General features: G+C 43.1%; 5 protein-coding genes across 6 annotated transcripts; 3 read left to right on the plus strand and 2 right to left on the minus strand.

The window, feature by feature from the left end:
• The first annotated feature begins 751 nt into the window (after nucleotides 1-751).
• Nucleotides 752-6,087, plus strand: LOC127775221 (mitochondrial import inner membrane translocase subunit TIM50-like). The gene is made up of 10 exons (XM_052301552.1): nucleotides 752-1,092; nucleotides 1,226-1,320; nucleotides 1,772-1,808; nucleotides 2,337-2,398; nucleotides 2,484-2,597; nucleotides 3,427-3,531; nucleotides 3,620-3,718; nucleotides 4,381-4,537; nucleotides 4,651-4,753; nucleotides 5,833-6,087. Exons 1-10 carry the CDS (start codon nucleotides 810-812, stop codon nucleotides 5,876-5,878), a joined length of 1,101 nt encoding a protein of 366 aa, XP_052157512.1. The 5' UTR covers nucleotides 752-809; the 3' UTR covers nucleotides 5,879-6,087.
• A 1,509-nt stretch (nucleotides 6,088-7,596) lies between these two features.
• LOC127773265 (cleavage stimulating factor 64) lies at nucleotides 7,597-10,894 on the plus strand. The gene is made up of 7 exons (XM_052299302.1): nucleotides 7,597-7,760; nucleotides 7,893-7,970; nucleotides 8,754-8,792; nucleotides 8,895-9,434; nucleotides 9,523-9,621; nucleotides 10,132-10,317; nucleotides 10,411-10,894. The coding sequence occupies exons 1-7, from the start codon at nucleotides 7,668-7,670 to the stop codon at nucleotides 10,534-10,536; spliced, it is 1,161 nt and encodes a 386-aa protein (XP_052155262.1). The 5' UTR covers nucleotides 7,597-7,667; the 3' UTR covers nucleotides 10,537-10,894.
• Nucleotides 10,895-12,250: 1,356 nt separating this feature from the next.
• Nucleotides 12,251-15,804, plus strand: LOC127773266 (probable magnesium transporter NIPA6). 2 transcript variants are annotated; one of them, XM_052299303.1, is made up of 9 exons: nucleotides 12,252-12,689; nucleotides 12,771-12,827; nucleotides 12,927-13,017; nucleotides 13,126-13,286; nucleotides 13,425-13,552; nucleotides 13,655-13,792; nucleotides 14,313-14,405; nucleotides 15,023-15,143; nucleotides 15,238-15,803. In XM_052299303.1, exons 1-9 carry the CDS (start codon nucleotides 12,536-12,538, stop codon nucleotides 15,357-15,359), a joined length of 1,065 nt encoding a protein of 354 aa, XP_052155263.1. In that variant the 5' UTR covers nucleotides 12,252-12,535; the 3' UTR covers nucleotides 15,360-15,803. The 2 variants fall into 2 exon arrangements, with proteins under 2 accessions (XP_052155264.1, XP_052155263.1); XM_052299304.1 differs by lacking the exon at nucleotides 14,313-14,405 and having other exon boundaries at nucleotides 12,251-12,689; nucleotides 15,238-15,804.
• Nucleotides 15,805-18,628: 2,824 nt separating this feature from the next.
• Nucleotides 18,629-20,041, minus strand: LOC127773992 (uncharacterized). Its single transcript, XM_052300251.1, has 2 exons — nucleotides 19,598-20,041; nucleotides 18,629-19,441 (listed from the first exon to the last, which is right to left on the minus strand). Exons 1-2 carry the CDS (start codon nucleotides 20,039-20,041, stop codon nucleotides 18,629-18,631), a joined length of 1,257 nt encoding a protein of 418 aa, XP_052156211.1.
• Nucleotides 20,042-20,558: 517 nt separating this feature from the next.
• Nucleotides 20,559-23,112, minus strand: LOC127773991 (beta-arabinofuranosyltransferase RAY1). Its single transcript, XM_052300250.1, has 5 exons — nucleotides 22,715-23,112; nucleotides 22,386-22,638; nucleotides 21,579-22,280; nucleotides 21,252-21,498; nucleotides 20,559-21,139 (listed from the first exon to the last, which is right to left on the minus strand). The coding sequence occupies exons 1-5, from the start codon at nucleotides 23,110-23,112 to the stop codon at nucleotides 20,664-20,666; spliced, it is 2,076 nt and encodes a 691-aa protein (XP_052156210.1). The 3' UTR covers nucleotides 20,559-20,663.
• Nucleotides 23,113-23,928: the final 816 nt, after the last annotated feature.

Here is a 23,928-nt window from a genome sequence, read left to right on the forward strand (position 1 = left end):
CATGAAAGTGATAAAGAAAAACCCACACATGTAAGGAGATTCGGTCCTTACGACCTCCATTTCATAAAAATAGCATGTCACTGAGATATTTTTTAAAGTTATATACAAGTTACTACCTCCCTCCTATGTAATTATAGGTTGTTCAGTACTATATTAAGATTTGATAAGAAAGATTATGGCACCTCTCATTAAATGGTGTATAGGTAAGAGTGAGAAGGTGTTTGAGGGTAGAATAAGAAAATTTTTGAATGAGAAATGATTGATGAGATAGTTAATATTTTAACAACTATTTTAGGATAAATTAAATACTAGAGATATAATTATTACGAGAAAAAGATAATACATTAGAGTTACATGCAAGTTAGTGATTATACTATATTTATAATATCTATCGGAAAATTTGTCGAGGTAGTCACGATGTCCGAATGGAAAAAATGAAAGTGAATGCTGCTAACTAACACTGACAAGTGGGCCCAAAGCCTGAAACGGCCACATCCAGCCCAATATGTGTTTCTTATTCTCCCGGCCTGTTCCGACCCAAATCCTTTCTGTCGGGCCTACATTGCTGCCAATTTGGGCCGGAAGTAGGATGGGCCCATGTAAGCCCAGCCCAAATGACACGGGCGGCGCGGAAACCGACAGCGCCGCTGAGGCGCAGAGTCCAAGTCGCCATTTTATTTTTTTTCTCTCGCTTAAACCCTCCACTAAAAACCAAAACCTAAACCCCACCCCCGCGATTTCTTTTGACTCTATTTTTTTTTATTTTCTCTCGTCTCCTCCCCCCTTTCCTTCTCTCGCAAGCCGCGGCGATGGCGGCCGTGACCCGCGCGGCGAGATCGCGCGCCCTCCTCCTCCTCCCCCGCGCCTCCGCCGCCGCTCCCCACTTCTCCACCACCGCTTCCTCCGGGGCGGCTGCGGCGGCGGCGGCGCCGGTAGAGGCTGCGGCTGCGGGGGCGTCCGACGCCTCGGCCGCTGCCGCGGCTGGCGCGGGGGAGCAGCCGGCGCCGCCGCCGAAGCGGTGGGGCCTGCTGAAGTTTGGCGCCTTCGCGGCGGTGTGCGGGGCTCTCGGCGCCGCCGGGTACTCCAGCTACGGTATGATCCCGCGGTATCCCGTCGCGATCTCGCGCGAGGAGGGAGGGTGTTCTGTTTTGGGCGTTTTTTGGTTTGAGCTTGTGGCGCGTTTGACTTGTAGTGCTGTGTGTGTCTCCGTCTCGTTTGCGTGCAGCTTATACGCTTGAGGAGGTGGATCAGAAGACGCGGGAGTTCAGGAAGGCCATGACTACGCCGCGCCCCGTTGCGGAGGACGCCTCTGAATTTGAGGTAGTGTCATCTTAAGATATTCGGGGTACCAACTCCATGTATAAAGGAGTGATGGTTGCTTATTAATCCTATGATGCGATATTGTAACTTTGTAAGAGTGTAACACCGGGGTATGGGAAGGAGGGTTCTATTGGCACCTGAGCTGGGAATTTAAGTATTTTACCCTGAATATATTATTGTCAGCTCAGTTTGTTGTAATGCATGAAAGTAATATATCAAAAGTAAGGTCCCGAAGCAATTGCTAATTTTAGTGTTCTTATGCCTTCACTAAAACTTTGCACAAATGATAATGTTAAGATGGATTTGTTATGAAATAGAAACATGCAGTGAAAAGTGATTGCCTCTTCGTTGGTTTAGATCAAGAGCAAGAACTGTTCTCTGCAGCAAATAGGTTCAATTTGAGTGTGGACTATGTCTAATACTTAATGATTGTGGTCTTTCTTGTGTGCAGAAGTTCCAGGCTATGGTTTACTCGACGGCTATGAAAGGTACATTACATGACATACTCCTTTTTTATTATTCTGGTGTCCTTAGGAATCACCACTGCACAGGGCACACTTTCAGAGCATTTGATTGAAGGGTGATACAATTATTCACTATTAAGCTGTATCAATACATTGCATGTATGCTACTGTAGGTAGTCAGTGATTACAGAATTGCCCTCAGTGGATGCAATGGAAGAACAATGGAAATGCTGTTGAATGGTTACAATACATAATGTGTTCATTGTAGGTCATATCCTTTGTGGCAGTATGTAATCCTGCTCTCCTGAAACTGGGAGTGCATAATAAGTTCCTTAATATATAGATTTGTTTAAATCCTTATAAAAATAATCACCAAATGATCCTTTTAGCTTTTAGGCGTTTACCTAATTGCTTTATACATATTATTATTCTAAGCTTGAACATATTTATGCTCCAGATTATTTGTTGAATTCAATCTTAGTTTGTTGATTGCATTTTTTTTTTCTGTTTGGCACCTTCTTAATATTGATGTTAGACATTTTGTTATTGTAGCTCCTGTTGCAGCAATAGAATTCTACATGGATGTTAGACACACAATTGAGGACCATATTCGGGTTAGTTACAAATCATAAGCTTCTCAATGTTCTTTATAAATGTTTCCAGTAAATATTTACAACTGACTAGCTATGTCTGTTTCAGGGCTTTGCTGAACCCACGTCAGACAAACTGCTACCGGATCTTGATCCTCTAAATCAGCATATCTTCACTCTAGTTCTTGATCTGAATGAAACACTCGTTTACTCTGATTGGCTGGTATAGTGAAGAAGATAATTCAGTCCTTTTGTTTATTGTGAAAAATCCGTTTTGAGTGATATGATCTAAGCATTGGACCTGATGTAGAAATAACTTATGTTATTTTAGTCCAGACAGTGATTCTTAATCCCACCATATAGGCACACAGGAAAAAATATATTCTAATAAGAAATTGAGATAAGACTGTTGGATGAATTGGAGAACGAAATTTGTTCTACTTATCAGATATAATATGCTATGAAACTCAGTGGGGTCGATAGTGTTAGGCAAAGTGTGGTATGGAAATCAGTATTGCATGTTGCACATGATAATTTACCACAAACATGGTCAAGTTGAAGTGGAATTTGGTTCGCTTTACCCTGCTATATAATTTTTATTACAGCATAATATTTATCCACCATCTGACACTGTCTAACAAATGAGTTATTATACACACTATATGAAAACTGACAGTTTTGCCATATGTTAATTACATATTATACCTTTTTGTATTTTCTTCATTTCCATTAACACGTTATTTTCATCTTTCCAACGTGTTAGGAAGATGTGCATTGTATTATTCATAATGAAACAAATATGTTGTGTTACCAGAAATTGGTTCTCTGCTTAGCTGTTTCATTGTTTGTACTTTGGAGTGGAGCTTCCTCACAAGATTCTCCACTTCCTTGAAATAACACAATGGAACGAGTGTTGACATCAATTAGAATCATGTCCATGTGTTTTCATGGTCTCCTTTTGAAGGCCCATGCTTAAACTGCTTTGCTATTTCTTATATGTTTTTACTGTGTTATCCAGAAATGTCATAATAGTATTGTTTCTTCTTGTACAGCGTGAAAGAGGATGGAGGACTTTTAAGAGGCCAGGAGTTGATGCTTTTATAGAACACATGGGGAAATTTTATGAAGTTGTTGTGTATTCTGATCAGATGCCTATGGTAAGTTGATCTTAACTGTCTTTGAATGTTTTGTGTTTTAGGGTGTTATGCCATACTGATTTTCCATAATATAATTTTATATGTGCAGTATGTTGATCCTGTGCTTGAAAGGCTGGACACAAAGGGTTTCATCACAGGCAGGTTGTCAAGACCTGCAACTAAGTATCAAGATGGTAAACATTATCGGGTAAGGATACTGGGTGGATGATTGACTTATGGCTCTCAACAATGAAGTGCATTCCTTGATGATTGTCTAGAGAGCCCCACCTGAATAGTGTATCATACATTTTATATTTTTATTCATCATCCCATCTCCATTCTATCATCTTTTTTGCAGTTTATGTACTCCAAAATAAGCACGTAGAGTCTCCCGAAATCCCTAGTTAAAGTGAGGGACTCTGCCATCAAAGCATGTAAATGAGCATCAGCATAGCAGTATCATCTTAGCAATCTTTATATTGTAAATGAATACTAGTGTCTTGATTATAGAAAACCTTTCTATGTGTGGCGCATACTTGTTTGCTGCTTTAAATATTTCAGTCTTTGGGATATTGTTGCTGATGGTTGGTTCTGCACCCCATCCTTCCCCATTGCCTAATCATGTCAAATGTGCCTTCATCCTCTGCATGGCTCCTGAACTGCTGGTTCCTCACCTAACCAACATTATAGCTTATATTCAATATGCTATGTATAAAGATAATTATTCTGTTTCAGCACATGTACACCCTGTAGTCTTTTCTAAGAAAAATGTTACAACACATCTAACTAAGGCATGGTGTAGTGTCAACTTCCGTTTCGTACTGTTTGGTGCTTTACCTTTTAATATATTTTTTTATCATGTTTTACCAGGATTTGTCAAAGTTGAATAGAAATCCTGCACAAGTTATTTACATCAGCGGCCACGCTCTTGAATCTTGCTTACAGCCAGAAAATTGTGTTCAAATCAAACCTTGGAAACTTGAAACTGATGACACCCAGCTGCTGGATCTGATCCCATTTCTAGAGTGTAAGTGTTCCTATCCTTCTCCTGTGATATACTAGCATGTTGTTTTAGGTTCTTCTTTTGTTGTACAATGGAATCAAGTGCTTAAATGTTGACAAAGCCAACATGTACTGCAGATGTTGCCATGGTGAGACCTTCTGATATTAGGACTGTGCTTGCTTCCTATCAAGGTCGTGATGTTGCTGCAGAGTTTATCGAGCGTTCAAAGGAACACCAGAGGTAAGATCATGTTTCTCTCCATGGTAACAGAAGATGCCTGTAACTGTGAATATATATGCATGACTTCTTTACGAGTAATTATGAAAGTAATATGCAGTATTCATTGTGGTTCACTAACTTACGGATGTACCTCATGTGTGGTACATGTTGTGGGGTGACAAGGCACATTTTTAGTCGACATTAAACATTCTTGGTAGAAATAACTAGTACAATAAATCTTATGATTCCCAGCTTCCACAAGGAAAATTTCCCTTCCATATGGTAAGGCTTAAAGAGTACTCCCTCCTTTTGGGATTATAAGTCGTTTCAAAGTCAAACTGCTCTAAGTTTGACCATGTTTGTAGAAAAAAGTCGTAACATATTCAACACAAGGCAAATATACTATATAAAAGTATAGTCAATGAAACTAATTTGGCGTTGTAAATATTACTCCTATATTTGACGGTCAAACTTAGAGTAGTTTGATTTTGACTACGACTTATAATCTGAAACGGAGATAGTATATATTACTTGTTGTGGTTGACTAACCTGGGCTTAGATTTAGTCCTGCCTTTACATAGCCTGATGTATAGTGTTTTCACGTTGTACCAGTAAAGGTTACACTCAAAGAACGAAAGTGGAATCATGCTATGGACAGACTGACATTGAAAATTTGTTAGGAATTTTGTAAAACCTAAATTTAGTTGTAAAAGGGAGAAAATGGTGTTCCATGGACCATATGTACTGGTTGAGCCTAGGCATGACCACTATCAAATGTGCACCAATATTCTTTAGTTGGCTATTCTATCGTCTATTAATTGTCGTGACTTGCACATTTCTTGAAGTGTTATGGATTACTGGGATTCGGATGTACCTACATAGCTACATGTACATACATGTGGATGTGGTTTCGTATTTTCCGAAGTAATGCATGTATAAAAAAGGATCCCCAGTAATGCATAAGTAGCGAACCTTTGAGGACTTCTACAGCTTATTGGGATACTTGTTTGAAGCTACAACAATTTACTTAAAGAGATTAGAGTAGTTATTTGATACAAAACTTGTTTCTTGTAAATGACCATTATCTTGCCATCTTACAGGCGTATGCAAGAGCAAAAACAACATGGGCGTATATGGAGACGATAATGGACCTAATCTGCAGGAAGGATGAAGCTCCAATTGATTCATCTATCCTAGTTTTTTGCCTTTATTTTTTTTTTCGGAAGGACGTATTTAGCCTGTTCCAAGCAGCTCAAGTCAAGTTGTTGACTGCGATGAAAAATTGAAATGATAACATGTAGTATTGTCAGATTAGGTTGCAAACATTTAGCTAAATATCAACGTTCAAACCACCATTTTGTAGTGCAAGGATGCAAGATTGACCATCTTAGATTGACCGCCTTTTTCTTCAAGAACATCGCTGAATATTTTCAGTGCTGTGCGTGCTACTACTAAATTAGTTGCATGCCAGTAGCTCTCAGCATGCGCTGAAATTTTGCTTTCTTGCATATTTGCTGATAATAGCATCTTCTGAGGTGTGAAAAAACAAAACGTATTCGGCTGGCAACAGCTGTTTCAGCCTGGATCTTTTTTTTTTTTTTGTAAATTAGTATATTGCATGATCTGCATGAATTCCTAAGCTGTATTTGTTTCAAAGAGAGTTATATCTTATATTTCGCGATACATATGTATTCCAATTGCAACATGTAGCATTTGTATTTGGAGGGAAGAAGCAACTCAAAGAGAAACGTTGGCTAGTTTTGTGAACCTCTCAAATTGCAACAATAGTTGTATGCAATACAAACTTTAGGATTAACAGTGAGTACTCTGCTTGTCTTATACTGCTTAAAATCGAAGCTTGCACGCACCAGCAACAGCATGTTGCGAGCGGACGAAGCAAGCCCTTGCAGATCCACGAGGCAGGTGGTCATCGTCGTCGTCGGCGAGCACCACCAACGACGACGAGGCTGCCGCTGCGTTACCATTCCTCCTTTGTTTCAAACAACTGGTGGAAGAGGCAATAGAACTACGGGCTGTTTAAATTGATCCTATTTTCAATTATACTTTTTTTTGGGTAAAGTTGTCAAAAGTGCCTATATTTAGTTTGTTGCTAAATTTTTAGTAAACACATAAGAAATTCTATCAAAATTTTGATAATATTGCTAACTTGTCAAAATTTTAGCAGTGCTAAAATTTAGTAAGGTTTATTTTGGTTACAATCTGAACAACCCCTATATCTCGATTGCCCATTGAATTTCAAGCCTAGCGAGACGTTGAGACCATCAAATTTCTTTTAATGTAATTTGGTTAATTTTGAACAAAACCGTTCAAGATGCACATCTCGAACTTGCTTGAGATACTCGAAATTTGTTGGGAACTCATCAGAGATAGACTGGAGCAGCGGACGGCTCAATCGGTGACTTTAGGATCATTGACATGTAGATCCATGATAAAAATATCTTACATATAGTTTTAAGGTGTGTTTGTTTGTTGGCCACACTTTAAAAAAAAAGTTAGGCAAGTTGTGACAGTTATATAAGTGTGGTGGATAAATTGTTAGCTACAAAGTGTGGTAAAGTTAGCAATAAAATTAAGTTTATAGCGTGTGGGACGTGCTATTTGAAAAGTATGACAAACCATAACTGTGACAGTGCACCAAACATATGACTAACAAATCATGTGCCAAAAGTGTGGTGCGACAAAACGTGGCGATTAACCAAACACCCCTTGATCCATGGACGACGAGGTCGCTTTTTTCTTGTTGGGCTGGGCTGGGATTCCCAAGAAGGTCTAGACTTCTGGGCCGTGGCTTGTTGGGCCGGAACGGTAGTTCGGGGCTCGAGGCTCGCAGCTCGAACCTTCCTGACACGGTAGCCTTCCGTCCTCCTCCCGCATCGACTCCGGCCGCTCCTCTCCTCCCCTCCCCTCCCCTCCCATGGCGGCGAACCAGCCGGCGGGCGAGGCCCTCGCGGCCAACATCTCCGCCATGTCCCGCCCGGAGATGTACGACCTCATGTCCCAGATGAAGGTGCGCCCCCGCTTCCCCCAACCCTATAGCCCCTCTGCCTCGCTACCTCTGTCTAGGTTTCGCTCGGATTTTTTTTCTCACCGATTTAGCGGTCTCTGGTGCGGCGCCGCCGCCGATGATGCTCGTGTGCAGGTCATGATCGACCACGACCAGGAGAGGGTGCGCCGGATGCTCGTCGACAACCCGGACGTCACCCGCGCTCTCTTCCGGGTGAGATTCCTCGCGTCCTGCGCTTTCAGTTGGTTTTCGTTTATTTATTATCTAGGAGAAAGGTGGATGGGTTGGTGCTTCTCGGGCGCGACCGCTCTCGAAATCTCGAGATTTGTAGGGTTTTGTGAAGTTTCATTCTGGTTATGAAGTGTAAGATTTCGTGTTTGGTTAGTATAGAAAAGAGTAGATTCGTTTCCATAACAAGAGAACCTAGCTCTAGTTTAGTAGTTGGAAATCTCTTAACCGATAAGGGAGAGACTTTTTGCTCATCCAGTTAGGCCAAATTCATGTTGATGTTGGCATCGAGAGATAATGATGGACTTTATGCAGCAAAAACTGTGTTGGCTGCTCTTTGCATGATGAGTTCAGTATTCTAATTAGCACATGGGATTCTAGTGTATTAATGTTGGTAACATGCTATGTTTCTCTTCTTAGTTTTATCATAATATGTTCACCAAGTCCCTGCTGTTTCGATGTGAAATAACCGGATGAAGAAGAATGTCTACTGCATAGTTCAGTATTTTTCTTTTGTTTAGCAAATCATCTGCATTTGAATCGACGGCTTCTTGTATAATATTTAACTATAGTTTCCCAGCAGCTTGTTTCATAACATCCCATTTTCTCATATACACGTTTGTGCTCCAGTTGATCAATATAAATTGTTTGGTGTGGTGTTAACAACCTATGTGTATGCTACATTCAACTGCATTCTCTTGCTCAATCAGTAAATTACAAATATGCATTCATGCAAAATATTTTCCTTATATGCCTTTCTTCTTGCAGGCGCAAGTAGTACTTGGAATGGTGAAAGCTCCTAAAACTGTATGTAACTTGAGTTATTCAAGTTTTCTTTACATTTAGCGTTTGAATTGCTAATAATAAACTGAAATTTATCATCATCATCAAGTTCTTGCTGTATCGCAGGCACAATCTTCAGACAAGGCCCAACCTGCAGCTGTGCAGGCAACACCATCTTCATCAGTTAAACCTACAGTTCAAGATCATGCTAGTTTTCCCCAACCTCAGTTACCTTCCAGTCAGCAGAACATACAACCTTCTGGCCCATTTTCATCTGGTCCGTCTAATCCAGCATCGTCTTTGGACCTCCCAGCTATGTCAGCAAATCCACAACAATCAGCACAAGCGAAAGGTTATCCTATCCATCAAATGCCTCCCACATCAACAACTCAGACATCCCAGCATCAAAGTGCTACCCTACCTCCTCATGTTTCATCACAGTATTCAAATGTTCCATCACATATGCCAATAGTTCATAGTCAGCCACAGCAACCTTTGCAAAATCCTGGTATGTTTAACCAACAGTTACAACCACCATTGCCCCAGTTGCCTAGGCCTCCCAACATGCAGCCCTTCGTACACCAAATGCATCCGCAAGTACCCAGTTCATTTGGCTTGAGTCATACAAATGCTCCTCAACACATGTTGCAACAATCAATGTTTCATGTAAGATTCTGGACCAAATCTTAATTTCCTGATAACTTGAAGATATGATCTGCAAACTGACCACCAAAACATATTTGGAATTTCTCAGCCTGGTGGGAACCCACAAACTTCCTTCCTTACAGGTCAACCACCACTGCCTAATCAGCCACCGCCATTGCCTAACCAGCCACCACCCCAGCTATACCAGGTACAGTTTCTTGTCTACTAATAGAAGATATGGTCAGTGTTAATATTTTGTTATCTTCCCTTGCGCATTAAAGTTGATGTGTTTGCTCAACATTTGCTATTCAAGGTTGGATGTATGAACTACATTGATGAAGAAAAATGTGTTGTTTATTTGTTATCATCAGATCACAAGAGTTTTAGCTCTTGAAGTATCATGCAGATATAAGTATTGTGTCCAATGTTTAGTACCTACTGCTATGATGGTGTGGTTATTTGATGACTGACAGTGGGATCTTTTATCTATGGAGCACTGACCTGTGATCTACACTACTCTTTAGTTATATGAATGATATTTCTTATCTTTCATCCTATAAAGATGTACTGTTTGCATACAAGAGGCCTATATAAAATGTTTGGTAACATTATCATCTACATCTGCTACTTGGACAGCTTTACTGTTGCACTCTTGATGTGATGTGATCATCATATGCTTAGGGATAAAATAACTCGTGCAATCTTTGTGTTTTAACAGGGTAGTTCACATGCTGCCTCACACTACAATTCTCAAAGTATGCAAATGGATAGATCAACTCCATGGGGGCGTGGTAACGCAGAAGCCTCTTCAGCTGGCACCCATTTCCCTGGGCATTTGCCTGGCTTGCCCGGACAGATGACCCAAGGAATTGGTGGTATCCATTCGGCTCGCCCTGAAGCACCTGTAAGTGCCTGTTGTTAACTATTGGAGTTGTCTATGTTGTGTTTTCTCCCTTTCCCATAGAATGAACTATTCATATGTTTGTCTTTCAATCAGTTGACGCCTGAGATGGAAAAGATGCTTGTACAGCAAGTCTTGAGCATGTCACCTGACCAGATCAACATGCTGCCTCCAGAACAACGACAGCAAGTGCTTCAGTTACGTGATATGCTACGGCAATGACACATAAGCTGCTTATGAGTAGAAGAATTCCATTCCAACAGAGCCCTTCGGATCAGATCTGTTGTCCATGCTCAGCTTATGCTTTGACACCCCTTCTGAGCAGCCACCGTTCAGCTGATTGACATCTCGACTAGTTTGCAGCTTACCTTGAAATGTTGTTGTACAATGCCAGTCTGTCATTAGTTAAGGTAGATGTTTGAACATGCATTATGATTCATGACTGACAAAGTGACAAGGGAACATCATGCTTTTGCTACTTATCCTACCGCAATTTCATAAGCCATATGTTCAATTGATGATTGAATTACTGTGTATTTCTATTTATGTGAGTTAATTATATAGACCTCTCTTTTTTTTATCTCGTTTGTCAACTATTGTGAATCTGTGGTGTAATTGACTCTTTATTTTCATTGCAATTGTAGCAAGTCATTAGTACTTCTTTTTTTGCTACGTTATCGGCTTATCGCTTATTTCTGCCATGAAAACCCCAGCATTTTTGCAACATGTGCTTCACATGGTACTTATTTTCTACCTAAAAACGCAACGCAAGCACCACTTTTATATGTATCCACTATCCACTTTGCATTGTTTCCGAATTTTATATGTACACTCATTGCTTCACAAACTTAGACGCATCCATTCATTAACGATTGCTTCATCATACTTTAAACTAATTCGCCCCATACACTAAAATATTCACTGATAATATTTTCAAGATATTATCAATATCAAGATATGGTAGCCTAGTCTTCCACTATGGCAACTTCGTAAATTTCAAAATATATCGGTGTAGCCTTTCAGAGATATTTATAGAGATAAGGTGACCTGCGTTTTCAGAGATAATTGTACATGTGCTGTGAGCATCTACGTTTTAACGTATTTCTTAAAGTAAGGGCCCCTTTGAATCGTAGGATTGAAAAAACAGAGGAATATGAAAAACACATGATTCTAATAGGAATGTAAGTGTAAAACAGAGGATTGCAAAACACAGAAAAAACACAGGAATAGCCGTTTGATTAGACTGTAGGAAAAATACAGGAATCAGATGAGAGAGATAGACTCAAGGAAAGTTTTCAAGAGGTTAGAGTGGATGCTAATTTTCCTACGTTTTTGCTCTAGAATCGTAGGAATAGGAAAGTGTCCTATGTTTTTCCTTTTCTCATTCCTACGAATCAAAGACATGAATAGTGTAGGATTTCAATTCCTTTATTTTTCCTCCATTATTCCTCCAATTCAAAGGAGGCCTAGTATTTGTGGATAAACCCTTCGTTTAGGACAAGTACTATGATGCTTAATGTATTGCCCCTAAAACGGCCATGTAAGATTGGATGATGAGGTGAAAGTAATAATTGAGAAAAGAGAAGGTGAGCCACTCCTCATACAAGGGGCAACCTCCACACAAACCAAAAAAAAAGGAGATAAAAGAAAGAGGAGATTAGACAAACAAATAAAATAAAATTATTTGAGTTAAAATGATAGAGGTGGTGTAGATGTGGTGTATTGTATATATCACATTTTATTTTACATGGATAAAATTAGATGTGACAACTACCCCTACTATAAAACTTGCCCTTAATGTTTTTTCCATGGGAATATTCTTCTGACAAGTGGCTCCCACCCTCGACCCTTCCGTCAGCCGTCACGGAGCCAGTCTAAACAAGGAGGCTACGATCTCAATTCTCAAGAAATTTCCACGGGGGAAAACGACGCCTAATCACCGTGTTTTGTTTCGTCTCGTAATCCTCCTTTGGCTTCTTCCTCGGTTCCTCCTACTCCTCCATCCTGTACACAGGAGAGAGGAGCAGGAGCCCTCCTGGCCAATCAGCTCTCGGCTCTCCCCCTCTTCTTCCTTCCAAGCAACAAAATCCTACGCGGAAAAACCATCCAAGAACTACATTCCCGTCGTCAAAAACAGCCCGAATTGTAGGGGAAAGTAGCCCCGGGAAGCGACGATCTTGGAGGGAAATCTGGTGTGGAGTTCGGATCGTTCAATCCGCGGATGGAAGGAGGAGGAGGAGGAGGGCAGGAGTTGTCGACGGACAACGTGAAGGGGATCGTCCTGGCGCTCCTCTCCAGCGGCTTCATCGGCGCCAGCTTCATCATCAAGAAGAAGGGCCTCCGCCGCGCCGCCGTCGCCTCCGGCATCCGCGCAGGTCGCCTCCCCAATCCCGATTTCCTGTTCTTTTTTCCTTTTCGTTTTCTGAAGCTTACTTTTCTTAGTTGGTTTTGTGCAGGGGTTGGTGGGTACTCGTACCTCCTGGAGCCTCTATGGTGGGTTGGCATGATCACCAGTAAGGTTTTTCTTTTTCTTTCTTCGATTTCAGTAGAGCAGATGAAGAGCAATGTTTATTGAGTAGTGGGTGATTCTGAACTAAGTTCTCTCCTTTCAGTGATTGTGGGAGAAGTTGCCAACTTCGTCGCATACGCCTTCGCTCCCGCGGTTCTTGTTACTCCTCTTGGAGCACTGAGCATAATTGTTAGGTGAAATACTACATACATAAAGCAAGCTGTAATTTGTTTTTGCAATTGTGTATTGGAAAGTGTGATACTGAGAGTAGTGTGTGTATTTGGCGGTGTCTTCGCTTTCAGTGCAGTGCTGGCACATTTTATCCTGAATGAGAGGTTACACGCGCTTGGTGTTCTTGGTTGTGTTATGTGCATCGCGGGATCAGTGGTGATTGTTATTCATGCTCCTCAGGAGCAAGAGATTACTTCAGTTAGAGAAATCTGGAACATGGCGATACAGCCTGGTGAGAATTATCGTTTTATCATGGGTGTGATTCTGTTTGTAAGCAAAGTATTAATTCCCGGTACCCTTAAAAAACGATTTGTTCTTGATATAAGGAAGTGATATCTGTTAATTGAGATGTTTCCATCATCCTTTGCAGCTTTCTTGCTATATGTTGCTTCAGTTATAGTGGTGGTCTTCGTGCTAGTGTTCCATTTCTCCCCTCTATATGGGCAGTCAAATGTGTTGATCTACACTGCCATTTGCTCTTTGATGGGTTCTCTTTCGGTAATGTCACTTATACCATCAATTGCAGTATTCTTGGTTGTTTTATGTTTTGAATGACTTTACTCTCCCTAATGGTCTGCTAATGTTTGTCCATATATTCAGGTAATGAGTGTTAAAGCTCTTGGTACATCCTTAAAGTTGACGTTTGAGGGGACAAATCAGTTGGTATATCCAGAGACTTGGTTCTTTGTGCTTATAGTGGCCACTTGTGTGCTAACACAGATGAATTACTTGAACAAGGTCTGTTTGTTAATGCCCTTAGGGCACTGATACCATAGGTTTGTGATATTTATATGTTCTTTGTCAAAGTACTCCAGCTAGTCAGGGATTGATTAATAAAGCGCCAAATTTGAATATAAAGAATTATTGCTATATCATATACTATGTCAAAAGCAGTATTATGTCACTCTTATCAACAACTGAACAATAGAATGCTTTTCACAAATTTGTGGAGATATGTTTTGTTGGTATCATGTAAACCTATTTAGATTAGTCTTACTTCACCATTCCATTCTAGCTACTGGTTCTATTGTTGTTATCAATTCTATGACTTCTGCTTTGCATTATCTGGATAACCAGTTAGAGGCAAAATTCCCCTGGCGTTGCATTGATAACACTTGTGTCAGTGTCTAAAATTGTAAAATTCGTATCTTCAACATCATTCTTTCGTCATGCAGAGTATTATGGTAGAAAGGTTTATTGTATTAGCAGCATTCACATACTTACAGTGTAACAGAATAACTGTACTTTTTCTCGCCAGGCACTTGATACATTTAATACTGCAATTGTATCTCCAATCTATTATGTAATGTTCACAACACTAACAATACTTGCAAGCGTCATAATGTTCAAGGTAATATAAGTTCTTTTGTTTCCTTGTACTGCAGCCATTCATTTGGTAGATGATTTGAATGCCCAAGTTATTTTCTGAAAGAAACTGAATATCCTTGATTTCTAGTTAGCTTCATCTCTTGCTGGGACCCTTTTCAAAAGCTTCCTATCACTGCCTTTGTTTCTTATGTACACTTCAACTATGTACTAAAGCTATTGGCACTACACCTTATTACAGCATTCATGTTACTTCAAATTAAAAACCATACCCACACCATTTTAGTATCTGCTAGGAGCGCCATGAATCCCCTTGAGATGAAAAGGTTAGAAAAAAAGGATTTGGACCCATGTAGGAGTAAATGTTTTCACCGTAACTCCAGTTTTTTTTTCGCTTCAACCAACTGGGCCTATGTACATCGGAAAATATTGATGGAACATATCTTTGATGGATTGAACAAAATACTTTATCTTCTTGTGTTAGTTGGCAAGTATAAAATTTGTCTCAGCTTATACCTGAAGCTCACTGGAGTAAAACGAAATCATACTATCTTGTTCACTAATTTTCCATCAACTTCGAGATTTAAGGGTTGACATTATGAGCTAACCCAATTTCCCACTCTACTCTAATAATTGGTGCAGGATTGGTCTGGTCAAAGCCTTGGAAGCATTACTTCTGAAATCTGTGGTCTGATTGTTGTGTTGTCTGGTACCATTTTGTTACATGTGACGAAGGATTATGAAAGGATTCCGCAATCAAGAAGTTTGTAACCCTAACAATCCCTTTCTACATGGCATCAGACATTCAGTCTCCTTTCAGTTATGCCTATAATCACATAAATTTTCTCACGATGTAGGTATATACGCACCATTGTCTCCCTCCTTGACAGCAAGATTAAACGGAGACTTACTGAAGCACGTCGAGGATGATAGGAACCCCGATGAAGAAAAAGCCTTGAGAAGGCAAGAGATGTACTAGCTCCAGTCTCCTGAAGCTCAAAAAAGGATGAACAACTCCGATTGAGCTAACTAGTGACATCAGTGATTGCTATGGTGTGTTGGTCTGTACATAATCAGGCATCTGCAGCAATTGGTCCAAAGGATTGAAGGTGACTGCCTGCCTGTAAATCTTTGAGGTGGTTTTGGGAGGCTGCAGGTTACTTCCACAGATAGAATTGAAGTTTGGGTGCACAGATTCTTCTCATTTCTCTTCTTTTTCTTCTATCTCTTCTGGTGACGTATCCCCAGTTTTGTCCACGGCATTTCTTTCTTGCCCCTTGTGTAGATTTGAGAGTGAGCTATGGAGATTGTATTGCAACTGTGAATGCTGTACATTATTAGTATTATTGTGAACTGCCGCTCCTGATTCTAATTTGTTCTTTCTTCTCCTGTAAAAGTTTACCAGTACTAGGTACTCTTATAGCTCCTGTTAAAAAAAAAAAAAAACTCTTATACCTAACGACTAACTGATTCAATGATAATAGTTGTATAATGTTAAACTTTTTAGAGGATAGCAATGTACTTAGAGCACTCCTTCCGTTTCAAATTATTGTCCTTGTAGTTTTATCCAAAGTCAAATACTTATATCTTTGACCATCAATTTACAAAAATTCATATATTGGCAGTCAAAGATAGAAGTGTTTGACTTATGACAAAACTAGAACAACAAATAAATTTGAAACTGAGGGGGCAGATAAATTCAGAATTTGCAATAAATTTGAAACTGAGGGGGCAGATGAATTCAGAATTTGCAGTTGCTTAGTTGTAGAGAGTAAAGTTTACAAATAATTTGAAGCTGAGGGGAGTATATAGGTGAATTCAGAAGTAACAGTATCGTTGGTCACGTTAGATTTGGGCCGGTTCAGTGAGGCCCATAGGCTTTACAGATGCTAGTTAAATGGGCCAGGCCAGGTCCACTTGCAGAGGAGGCTTCCCCTTCCACAGCTCCGTTCTCCTTGGCTCTCCTCCTCCTCTGTCGCCGAGTGCGCCGCCGCCTCGCTCTCTCGCCGCCGCCGCGTCCTCCCGGCCTCCCACCGCGCCGACTGCGCCGCCTCCACGGAGATCACCCGCCTCCCTCTCACACCTCCTCCTGCTCCTGCGCCGTTGGTACCCGCCCGTCCGTGTCCTCCTCCTCTCTCGGATAAAGGTAAATCATCGATCCCCTCCGCTCTTAAGGTTTGGGTTCCATCCGTATTTCGCGCGCTCGGAATCGCGGCAGTAGCTAATCGTTTGGTTTCCATTAGATTGGAGATTCAAAGATGTGTGTTGTTCGTTTTCCTTTGCTATAGCGGTGTTTCGATTAGATTTTTTTTTTTTTAAGATTTAGTGGTAGCGTGGAAGTTATTTGTCGAAATAGCTGTGACATAGATAGTACTTCCCTCTTGCGTCGTCTACTTAGCCATACCTGTACACGAATGAAGAAGAATTTGTTTGAGAAAAAAAGTTTCAGCTTCAATGTCTCATGATATGGATTTTGTATAACTAAACTTGTGATGCATATGCTGCTACATTAGCTGGACATTATCTTCACTGCCTTGTGGAAATCTTATTACCCTTGTAGTTCTAGATCAAGTGGACTATGTGAACTGAATTGGCTGTTCATTAGTTTTGGACCATGAGTCATGTCTCGTGAAGTATTGTGCGTAGAAGTTTTTGGAGTTCAATTTTAAATCTTCTGGTTGTGTATGATCTGCACTGGGCTGAATAATACGCTATTCGAGCACTACTGTTGTTGCTATTGCTATGTGCCCTGTTCTATTTCGACTTCACCTTAAGAGCACGTGAGCAGGGTCAAGCTAGACAATCCTGCCTTGGATTATATTTCAGTTCCATTTCTGGTTCTTACCATAGCTTGTAAGATCCCGTCGGACACCTAAAATCAGAAGGCTTTCGGTTTTTTACTAAGCTTACTGTATTCAGCATGATTTGTGCCATTATGATGTAGCTACTGGAAACACCACGGGTCTGAGATTATTCACATTAGCTGAATCTGGCCTATTTTCTTCAAAGTAGTCCGAACTGTGTTGGTTTCCTTTGATCCTTTTATGTACTTTTTCCCCAGGTTAAAACATACTGCTAAGTCTTGAATCTGTAGTTCCACAAGAGATCATATAATTAAGTGAGAAATGTTGGCTGTCTGACTTTTGCTCTATGTTTGTTGCTCTTTTTGTTGTGACTACTTTGGTTGGTTAAATATTCCCTACTGATGTTTATGTTTATCCAATTTTCAGTTTCTTTCTTTGGCTTCATAACCACTAGATGGGGAAGGCAAAGCGTGCATCGATTTTTATCAGGCTTGTTTCAGCAGCTGGAACTGGATTTTTCTATGTCAAGCGCAAGAACCCTCGGAGGATCACAGAGAAGCTTGAATTTAGGAAGTATGATCCACGTGTAAACAAGCATGTTCTGTTTACAGAAGCAAAGATGAAATGAGATATGGTAGGCTTATTTATCCCTTCTCCACAATTCGCGAAGCTGAATAACTAGCAAATTTCTGGTGTCAGAAACCTCTGTACTGTTAAGAATGCTACTATTACCCTGTTTTAGATTCCAGCGTTTCATGTAGACAATTCTAATGAGTATGACTTTGATCTTGATTAGCACTGGAATACTATTGTATACCATGTTAGTTATCTTTCTGGAATGAGCTGCAAGCCTGCAAACCAAATGTTTTATTTTTTTAAAAGAAAATTGTTTCCGTTCTAATTGTGTGGTTTCTGAGGTGAATTTGTTTTTTCCGAATCCCAAATTCTCGTGCATATACAGAAGCCTAATTGAAATAAGGCGAAATGATTGTTTAATACAATTCATAACTTCATATCACAGCATCAGAAACAAATACAGTAACATCTAGTAGAGCTATTGCCAGCACAAACTGGGTGCAAGTGCAAACTAATCAATGGTTTAATTTACATCGCATTGACACAGCTTGCTCAAATCAAGGCTTGCAATCCTGAGAGCAAGTGAAAGAATCGAAGAACACACTTAGATCATGATCATGATCCATCATTCCATCCCAATTTCACAAGAACACATACCTACATTCCTCTTAGCCAGGGGTGGATCCAACATGGGTGCAGGGGGACTAGAGTCCCACTCACAAGACCCATGGATACCCCGGAGCACCCTCTTTAATTTTCTCACCATGAATGATAAACTAAATGTCTCTAGATGGGTGGAGGTTGAAAAACTGTGTAATTGCCCAGCTAGAGGCTAGAAGCCTAGAACTACTTGCTCTGCTCGATGCTCTCATGAATACTCTGGTTTGAGGAAGAAGCCGAGCTGCTGAAGCAGGCCGCCGCTGCCGCGGCGCAGGCTATCCTGGGATTTCTCGGTGCTGACGATGTACTGCGTCTCGAAGAGCCCGAGCTGCATCATGTCCGTGGCGGCGATGTCGTCGCGGATCGGCCGCGCCGCCCTCGCCATCGCCTCCAGCGCCTCCCGCGCCGCCCTCCTCTCGACCTCTCGCCGGAGCCTCTGCTTCTCCTTGGCTATGGCGATCAGCTGGCTCGTCTGTGTGGCTGGAGGTGATGCTGCCGCCGCCACCAATGGCGTCGTCGCCGTCGCCGCGGCTTCGGTGGGAAGACATGTCGTGTCCGGTTTCTTGCTGCTCTCACCGTCGTCGCCGTCGTCGTCGTCGTCGTCGTCGTCGCCGGAGTAGTTTCCCAGTGAGGGTTCATCGCTGCTCGGACTGATGCTCGATTTAGTGGCTTCCGGGAAGTTCTCGATTGCGACGGGGGAGGCTTCGCCGGAGATGTCGACGAGCTCGTCGTCGTCGTCGTTCTTGGCGAGCGGTGAGGACTGAGCCTTGTTCACCACTAGAGGAGAGATGGCGCCGCCGCGGGGGATGTCCATCTCGATGTCCATGGCCGCGCCATGATCGTCGGCGATCTCGCCCTCCTCCCGCTCGCAGAGCGACGGCGACGCGTCCATCGCCGGCGCGATCTCGCCGTCTTTGGCCTGGCATTGCGGCGGCGCGCCCGCTGCGGCCTCGATCTTGCGCGGTTCGGACTCCGCCTCGTGCGGCCGCCGGCGAGGAATCTTCCTCGCTCGATCGAACACCTCGCGATCGCTGCTCCGGCGGCGGCGGCGATCCCTCTCTCGATCGAGCTCCTCGCGATGGCTGCGGCGGCTGCGGCTGCGGCGGCGATCCCTCTCTCGATCGAGCTCCTCGCGGTCGCTCCGGCCATGGCGGCGATCCCTCGCCCGATCGAACACCTCGCGATCGCGATCGCTCCTGCCGCCATGGCGGCGATCCCTCCCTCGATCGAACACCTCGCGATCGCTCCTGCCACCATGGCGACGATCCCTCGCTCGATCGAGCTCCTCGCGATCGCTCCTACCACGGCGAGGAGGCGACCGGACTCGTCGTGGGGAGCGCTTCGCCACCGCCGACGCCGACGCCGCCGTGCCGCCATTGACGTCCTCGCTCGCCACGGCCACCAACGCCTCCGCCTTGCCGAGGAGGCCACGCACCGCGTCAATCTCCTCCTGTAACCGCCGCTTCATGTCTCGCCGGCAGGGCACCACCGCGGCCGCCGGAGAAGCCTCCATGGAGCCTGACATGGCTACCGCCGCCATCGCCGCCGCTGCCGCCATTGGAGCTTCGACTTCCGGTGGAAACGAGGGCACGAGGCGCAGGTTGAATCCACCGCCGAGCATGCTACGTTGCTACGTCTTCCATGCGTGGTTGCTATTAACGGACGCCCGTCGGAGTCCGAGTTTGAGTTTGAGCGGGAAAAGCTTGACATGTCCGAGAACGATACGGTTTCGGATTCTGATTGTTCGTCGGATTCTACAGGCAAATCGAATGCCGAATAAATGGGAGAAAAATAAAAAAAAATAAACAAAGATACAGATACAGATTATGCTTGTTCGTCTAATTTTGCAGGCATATAAACTGTGCCAAAATAAATGGTAGAAAAATCAACAAAGAAGCAATTCCTGAACGTTTTCAGTTTCAGAATCGCCACTGTATTACAGAAGCATATGAACCTTCGTATGATGTAGAAGAGGAATGCATTTTTGAGTGGGATCAGAATCTGCAGCCGTTATTAATAAACAGTAGGAGAGGAACGTTTGATTGTAAAACAATCGTAAACAGAAGATCGGTGCAGCTTTCGTCAGTCACCAAAAAGCTTCTACATCTCGGAAATCAAAAATCATTTTTGGGCACCATAGAAACGAAATCTCGGAAATTGCCGAAATTTCGGTTGACAGGATATTGTAATGGGTATCGAAATTCCCGAAATTGCAGAAATTTCATTATGGAATGTTGAACATGTCATGAATCATATGAAACGGGATCATCAGTTTGAACGCTGAATCTACTTGCATTGCTCCAATTCTGCAGGCAAAGCCTAGAGCCTGGATCATAGTCCCAGAGCCCAGAGGCCATCTGGCGATGCAGCTTCTTCCTCCTCCCATTCACCCAGTTGTTGTGTATGATCACACACCCAAGCTCCCTGCAAGCTGAGCTCACACCATGCTTCTTCTCCCAGAGGCCACCGTAAGCTCCATTGGGGAACATGTCCCGGCTCAAGAACACGACGGTGAGGTTCGTGCTGGGCTCCAGGCATCTGTCGTCGCCGATGCGGTTCGCGCCATCTTTCCCGCACAAGATGTCGTAGAAACTCGGTTGCTCGGATAGCCCTGAATTTGTTGCATGTTTTACTATCATCTCCATTGCGGTGATGGTGGCGTCGTCTGATCGCGCGTAGTAGAAACCTGAATTCAGCCGGCGTGGCATGTTTATGGGTCCTGTAAAAAATGAGAAAGAGTTCTGATTATGTTACGAGCAAGGAGTACATTATCAGGAAAATCTAACAAATGGGAGACTAAATTGAACAGTAGAGAAATTTGTATAATTTACCAGTTTGATTGAATTCATCTGATTGTGCTGCAAATGTGCCGGGGCCAAGAGAGTGCAGGAACGACACTGGATTATGGAACCAATACACATCGACATCACTCAATAGTACATTGTATCCCAGTCTTAAAATCTTCAGAACAATCCTTGATTTGACTTTGGTCACTTGCTGAAAACACTGGGTTCCAAAGTGGCAGTCATCAAAGCTGACATTATTTGGTGATAATGTATCTCTGGAAACCGGCATACCCTATATTTGGGAACTAAACATTTGAGTATGATATGGATGTTTACATATCAGACATGAATAGCATGTGATAGGTCTTTTACCTGCAAAACAGAAAACTCATATGTCTCCTGATCTAGAGCACAGACTACAAAATTCGTAACCCGGAGACGGCGCAAGCGGCACACCCAGCTCATGAGCATGTCCCTGTAACTTGCACCAGCCACAGCAAGAACAACGGACCTGTTCTTGTCAGCAACAAGTTCAAGGAGCATTTCTAAAGAATGTGGCAAATTAACTGCTGATGAGTAGCTGATCTCCTTTTCACACAGGCTACCTCCCTCTGGATGTACATTTTGTTCTTTGTTTATGACAGAATTTGACAAGTTTGGCCCTTCATTTTTACTAAACATATAATCTTCAAACTGCTTCACCACTTTATACACCATGGGGGAGTTTCTTCTTGGCAATTCATAGCAATACGATCCATAAACTGCAGCTAGATGTCGATTGACATCATACTCCCAGGATCCATCAGGGTTACTAACATTTCTGCTAGTGCTCGTGCCGCGCTTTTCGCTGAAATTTTCAGGATATAATCCAAGAACATGATTGCTTGCATCAAACACAAGTCTAGTTTCAGATGAGAGAACCTCATGAATCAGCCACCAATTGTGTACTCCTCTTCCATTCAGAAAAGAAGGCATTACTCCTGCAACCATACGAGTGCTTGGATTGTTCCATGCCACAATGAGCCCCCTGTCACTGCCATGTCCTGCCCACTTGTCAGACTGATTCTCCTGCAACTAATGGATGAAATGGAAGAACATCTGCTCAGCAACTAGATTAAATGAGAATTTATGAATCTATCTGAATCTGTGATTGATCGCCATGGTTACACGTAAAGATACCTTCTTGAAGCTGACTTGTTTGCCATGTTCATCCGCCCATTGCGTCCCATTGTCAACGAGATGATAGGGGAAAGCAGAAATGTTGCGTGACGCTGAAAAAACGAACCAATCGAGATCGCTTCTGCTGAAATGTTTCAGCAATGTGATGGTTTCCGGGAGCAGGATGATCTCGGCGTCGACGAGAACGCAGATGTCGGAATCAGCAGCTTGAGCTCTTGCAACAATGGAGTGGAAGAATGGTGTCCCGGTGAACCTGAACCAAGAAACGGAATGACACTAAGTTCGAGACAACGATTCTCTGTACGGTTCAGAGATCGGTGAATGCTTACGAGATATCTATGGCGGCGTCGACGGTGACACGGCCGCCGAGCCTCCCGGCGAGCGCGTGAGCCGACGGGTGGGCGGCGAGGAGCACGACGCTGACGTTCCCCGGAAGCGCCAGCCAGGACCGCACCGCCAGCTCCTGCCGCGCCGGCGAGCCGTCGGGCGGAGGCAGCGGCGCCGAGAAGATGGCGACTCGCGGGCCCGCCGCGCCGCCTGGCAGGTCCGGCCGGCGGCGATCGCCTTCCTCGCGGCGGTCGCCACCGGAGAGCACGGCTGCGGCGGTGACGAAGGCGAGGAGTAGCGCGAGGCCGCCCGCGAGTGGCAACGCGAGCTCGTCGGCGACGCCGTTCCCTCCGGCGCGGCGGCGGCGTGGGTGAGCGCCGTGGCGCGAAGCGACAAGCATTTTAGGCGCGCACCGCGGGACGCGGCGCGGCGCGGCGTGGCGAGACGACGGTGGTGGGGGCTGCGTGGTGGGGCCGACCTGTCATTGGGAGGGGAGATGGCGGCAGCAATGACTCGCGTGTCGCGTCGAACGGAAGGCAAAGGTTTGCCTCAAAAGCTCCCATGGAGGTTGACGTGGTGGAATGCAAGCAACCTACTTTGACTGGCAGGTGGGGTCATCGTTATCGGGACCCTCTGCTGCAGTGTCGTGCAGGAAGGTACTTCCCCACTATCAAAATAAATAGATAAATCTAGTCTAAAATACAATATATTATATTATTATAAATCTGAACATCTTTATATCACACTGTGCTTTGTTTATTTTGGAATATATAGAGTAGGCTTGTGCATTTTGGGCGACGAATCATGATCTTGATCGGTGATAGTATTAGGCTGAGTTTTTTTCTTCACTTTGACAACTCAATTTTCTCATTTTTCGCGTGCACTCTTTTCGAATTACTAATGGTATATTTTTGCGAAAAAAATATGAAAGCTACAAACTAATACTTCCTCCGTTTCAAGTTATAAGACTTTCTAGCATTGCAACCTGAAACGGAGGTAGTACTTAATTATATTAATCCATCTTTTTAATTATCTTTAACTAATACTTAATTAATTATACATTAATAAATCATCACGTTTCTCGTGGAGGAAATTGTTCATGCAACTGCGCCGAAAGCCTAGAAGGCCAACTTAACCCAGCAAAAATCTGTGCCAGGAGGCCCAGGCCTGTTTTGCACAATTTGGCGTCTTGGGCAGTACAAATGCCTGCATTTGT

This window comes from Oryza glaberrima, chromosome 5, assembly GCF_000147395.1.
Source record: "Oryza glaberrima chromosome 5, OglaRS2, whole genome shotgun sequence".
NCBI lineage: Eukaryota > Viridiplantae > Streptophyta > Magnoliopsida > Poales > Poaceae > Oryza > Oryza glaberrima.

Coding starts and splice junctions, on each gene's coding strand:
- LOC127773266 (XM_052299303.1), top strand. CDS start 12,536: ATGGAAGGAGGAGGAGGAGGAGGGCAGGAGTTGTCGACGGACAACGTG. Junction 12,690..12,770: donor CGCCTCCGGCATCCGCGCAG/GTCGCCTCCCCA, acceptor GGTTTTGTGCAG/GGGTTGGTGGGTACTCGTAC. Junction 12,828..12,926: donor GTGGGTTGGCATGATCACCA/GTAAGGTTTTTC, acceptor CTCTCCTTTCAG/TGATTGTGGGAGAAGTTGCC.
- LOC127773992 (XM_052300251.1), bottom strand. CDS start 20,041: ATGCTCGGCGGTGGATTCAACCTGCGCCTCGTGCCCTCGTTTCCACCG. Junction 19,442..19,597: donor GGAGCGATCGCGATCGCGAG/GTGTTCGATCGG, acceptor AGCGATCGCGAG/GTGTTCGATCGAGCGAGGAA.
- LOC127773265 (XM_052299302.1), top strand. CDS start 7,668: ATGGCGGCGAACCAGCCGGCGGGCGAGGCCCTCGCGGCCAACATCTCC. Junction 7,971..8,753: donor TCACCCGCGCTCTCTTCCGG/GTGAGATTCCTC, acceptor TTCTTCTTGCAG/GCGCAAGTAGTACTTGGAAT. Junction 9,435..9,522: donor TGCAACAATCAATGTTTCAT/GTAAGATTCTGG, acceptor GGAATTTCTCAG/CCTGGTGGGAACCCACAAAC.
- LOC127775221 (XM_052301552.1), top strand. CDS start 810: ATGGCGGCCGTGACCCGCGCGGCGAGATCGCGCGCCCTCCTCCTCCTC. Junction 1,093..1,225: donor CGCCGGGTACTCCAGCTACG/GTATGATCCCGC, acceptor GTTTGCGTGCAG/CTTATACGCTTGAGGAGGTG. Junction 2,399..2,483: donor CAATTGAGGACCATATTCGG/GTTAGTTACAAA, acceptor TGTCTGTTTCAG/GGCTTTGCTGAACCCACGTC.
- LOC127773991 (XM_052300250.1), bottom strand. CDS start 23,112: ATGCTTGTCGCTTCGCGCCACGGCGCTCACCCACGCCGCCGCCGCGCC. Junction 21,499..21,578: donor ATGAGTTTTCTGTTTTGCAG/GTAAAAGACCTA, acceptor TCCCAAATATAG/GGTATGCCGGTTTCCAGAGA. Junction 21,140..21,251: donor AGATGAATTCAATCAAACTG/GTAAATTATACA, acceptor CATTTTTTACAG/GACCCATAAACATGCCACGC.